The sequence below is a fragment of the Belonocnema kinseyi genome, chromosome 4 (genome assembly GCF_010883055.1).
Source record: "Belonocnema kinseyi isolate 2016_QV_RU_SX_M_011 chromosome 4, B_treatae_v1, whole genome shotgun sequence".
NCBI lineage: Eukaryota > Metazoa > Arthropoda > Insecta > Hymenoptera > Cynipidae > Belonocnema > Belonocnema kinseyi.
In genome coordinates, this window is record NC_046660.1 from 76,997,649 (window position 1) to 77,000,560 (window position 2,912).

Genomic DNA, 2,912 nt, shown 5'->3' on the forward strand with positions numbered 1-2,912 from the left:
TTCAAGAATAAATTTTATCATGGTCGAAAACTGTTAAAACAACTACTTAATTTTAATCTGTAAAATTTCACTGTGAATGTCATTGCGAATCAGTGACAATTAACTGATTTTTTTTTATTTTTCACTGGGCTCCAGGTTATAAATTCACTGAAGTTTCAGTAAAAGTGGATTATCTTTTGTAATGCAAAAGCAATAAAAAAAACACCCAAAAAATGAGGTTTTTCGAGCAAAACCCCATAAAAAAGTAGCTGGACCCTACTTTTTTATTGCAAATTCGGATTCAGCGTCGAAAAATACATAAGAATATATAGGTCTGGTCAATTGCACAGACACTTTTGTTTTTTTTGTAGGCCTGTGTAATTTATTTATTTGAATCTTCAACTAAAATTCGTTCAACTTGAAGATCTTACATTTAAAATTAAAAATTAAAATAAGGAATACAAAACAGTTTTTCTATAATACGATTTCGGTTTTTGAAATTGAACAATTTTAAGATTTTCAATTTGAGTTTGCTTCGTATTTACATATAAAATTATTAAATTAAAAACTGACTATCAAGACTTCTAATATCAAATGTTGAAATGTTTAATAGTGAAATGGTCCTGAAATTTCGAATATTTGGATTATAGGAATTTCAAAATAAAATTACAGAAATTTTAATGACGATTTAGATGACATTTGAAACGACTGGATAGATTTTTTGACCAAAAGATATGATTTCTGCCAAATAAAAAATCACTGTCATTTTCACCCTTAAAAAATTCAAATATTGCAAGAAATATTGTAAACTGTTAAAGTTTAATTATTCTTAAAACTTTGAAAATTAAATATTTGGTAATTACAAACTTTCAAAAATTACAAAATCCGCGAATATAAGTATCTTGTACTATGTTCTAAATACTACGGGACGAAGGTTCATTTTCCGAAACAACAACACTTAATTTCTGCTTAATTTTATTGTTACACTCAAAATCTCTCGATAAGTAAATTACACAACTTGTTCACGTTCATCCACTATGGTAAAAAAATATATTAAAATAAAATTACAAACAAGTACTAATAAAAATGGGCTTTTACCATGTACTTTTTTTAAATCTCGATTCAATTTCATATTCTATTTTTCCCATTTAAGTCTCTATGGATAAAAAAACTTCTGCATTTGTTGATTCAACCATTAAATATGGTTATTATGTGGGAAACAAAATTTTTGGCTGAACCAACTAAGTTTGTTGGTTCTTTTAACAAAATAGTTTGGTAGATGTAGTATTTGGTTGTTTGAACAAACAAAAATTTATCAGGTCAATTAAATATTTTTTTTAATCAATACAAATTTGTTGGATTCAAGCAAATCTGTATGTATATTCAAAAAATAAGTTTTTTTGGTACAAGGTTATTTTGTTTCGTAGCGCGAGAAACTGATTGCGAGGTAGATATGTGATTCGGAGTCTGCGTATGTTCAATAGGTCCACCGCTGAGTAAAAGAAATTCGGATGGATGGATCACGTATGGTTGTCCCTCGTTTGGTGAAAGAATTTTGTTGTTATTGGTCTCCTGAACATAAACAACTTTATCGTCTATCGGGTACTTACGAGAACTCTTTCGTGTAAATGGGGAGCGAGACTTACACATTCCGCCAAAACAACTGAAAAGCTCTTCACTTGATTCTGCAAGAAGGAAATTAAGATTTATAAAGTTTTTGTGCCCTAAAAAATAAATGAATAATTTTAATACTTTTAAATGATTGCTCAATGTTTTTAACACATATTTCTGCAACTCGAAATTTTAGAAGTCACATTTTTTTATATTTATCTACTTATTTCTATTTTTTAATTTAAAATTTTTTAATAATTCGCTTTCTAATCTAGAAAGATATTTATTTATATTAACTTGCTTAATGAAGAGAAAATCACAATTTATATTAAAATGATTTAAAATTGCGTATATTTTTAAATAAAGAGTGAAAGATTTTAAATTAAGAACGTCTGATATTTATTACAAAAATTAATATTATATATTAAACTTACGTATAGAATTAAGAAACAGCATGAATATAAAGAAGAGATTAGCGATGCCGATCTTCATTTTTCCAAGGAATAGTTATGCACCGAAAACTAAAAACGGTGATTGATCAATTTGTTGCAAATATTACGCCCATATATATACTCACCAGAATTCGATAACGCAGCTGCACGAATTTATTAAATTTATGATATAAGAGAACAAGTGACAATATTGTTGATTTACGAATTTTACAAGCTAGGTTTTGCACTCGTCAAACGTTCAGAATTTAAATAATTTATGATTTGCCAATAATACCTAATAATAAAGTTGACGCAATGCTTACTTCTGAATCAGCTGTGGATCTATATGGTGACGAAACCAACGATCCCCCCCCCCTTACACCCTTACCCCACCCCGCAGTATTTTCAGCCTTACCATCACTTTTTTTTATCTCACTGGGAAATGGAAAAAAATTATTAATATTTTCATGTTTGAAAGATTGAAATAAATTGTAGATGCATAATAATATTAAAAATCATTCATTCACTTTGTCTACATTGAAGCTTCTATGCATCTGCTCTTTTTTTCTTTTTTTTTTTTTTTGCTGAATGCACAATTTTTAATAATTAATTTTCAACGCCTTAGTTTCACGATCCTAATAATTTAAGAATACTACATTTTCAATCACAGTTCGGAATTGGTTAATCTTTATTGCTGGAATTCAGCATGAAAAATTAGTGTTAAAGCTTTCAATTAAAATTTTTATAATATTTAACGCTTTTAAAATTATAAAGCTTTGAAGGCCTATATATTATTAAGTTCTAAAATTTTAACCGGTAAAAATGGCAGTGAATATTTTTAACAGAAATTTCATTATTTAATAATAAAATTTGAATGTCTTTTGATACTAT

General features: G+C 27.5%; 1 protein-coding gene across 1 annotated transcript; it reads right to left on the minus strand.

Moving 5' to 3' along the window:
* Window positions 1–1,004: 1,004 nt before the first annotated feature.
* LOC117171269 lies at window positions 1,005–2,270 on the minus strand. The gene is made up of 3 exons (XM_033358403.1): window positions 2,168–2,270; window positions 2,025–2,111; window positions 1,005–1,664 (listed from the first exon to the last, which is right to left on the minus strand). Exons 2-3 carry the CDS (start codon window positions 2,080–2,082, stop codon window positions 1,363–1,365), a joined length of 360 nt encoding a protein of 119 aa, XP_033214294.1. The 5' UTR covers window positions 2,083–2,111; window positions 2,168–2,270; the 3' UTR covers window positions 1,005–1,362.
* Between the last annotated feature and the right edge of the window lie 642 nt (window positions 2,271–2,912).

What these genes read in the sequence shown, in the direction of transcription:
- LOC117171269 (XM_033358403.1), bottom strand. Translation starts at nt 2,082, where the DNA reads ATGAAGATCGGCATCGCTAATCTCTTCTTTATATTCATGCTGTTTCTT. An exon ending in GCTGTTTCTTAATTCTATAC is followed by an intron (nt 1,665 to 2,024) that starts GTAAGTTTAATA and finishes TCCTTCTTGCAG; the next exon opens with AATCAAGTGAAGAGCTTTTC.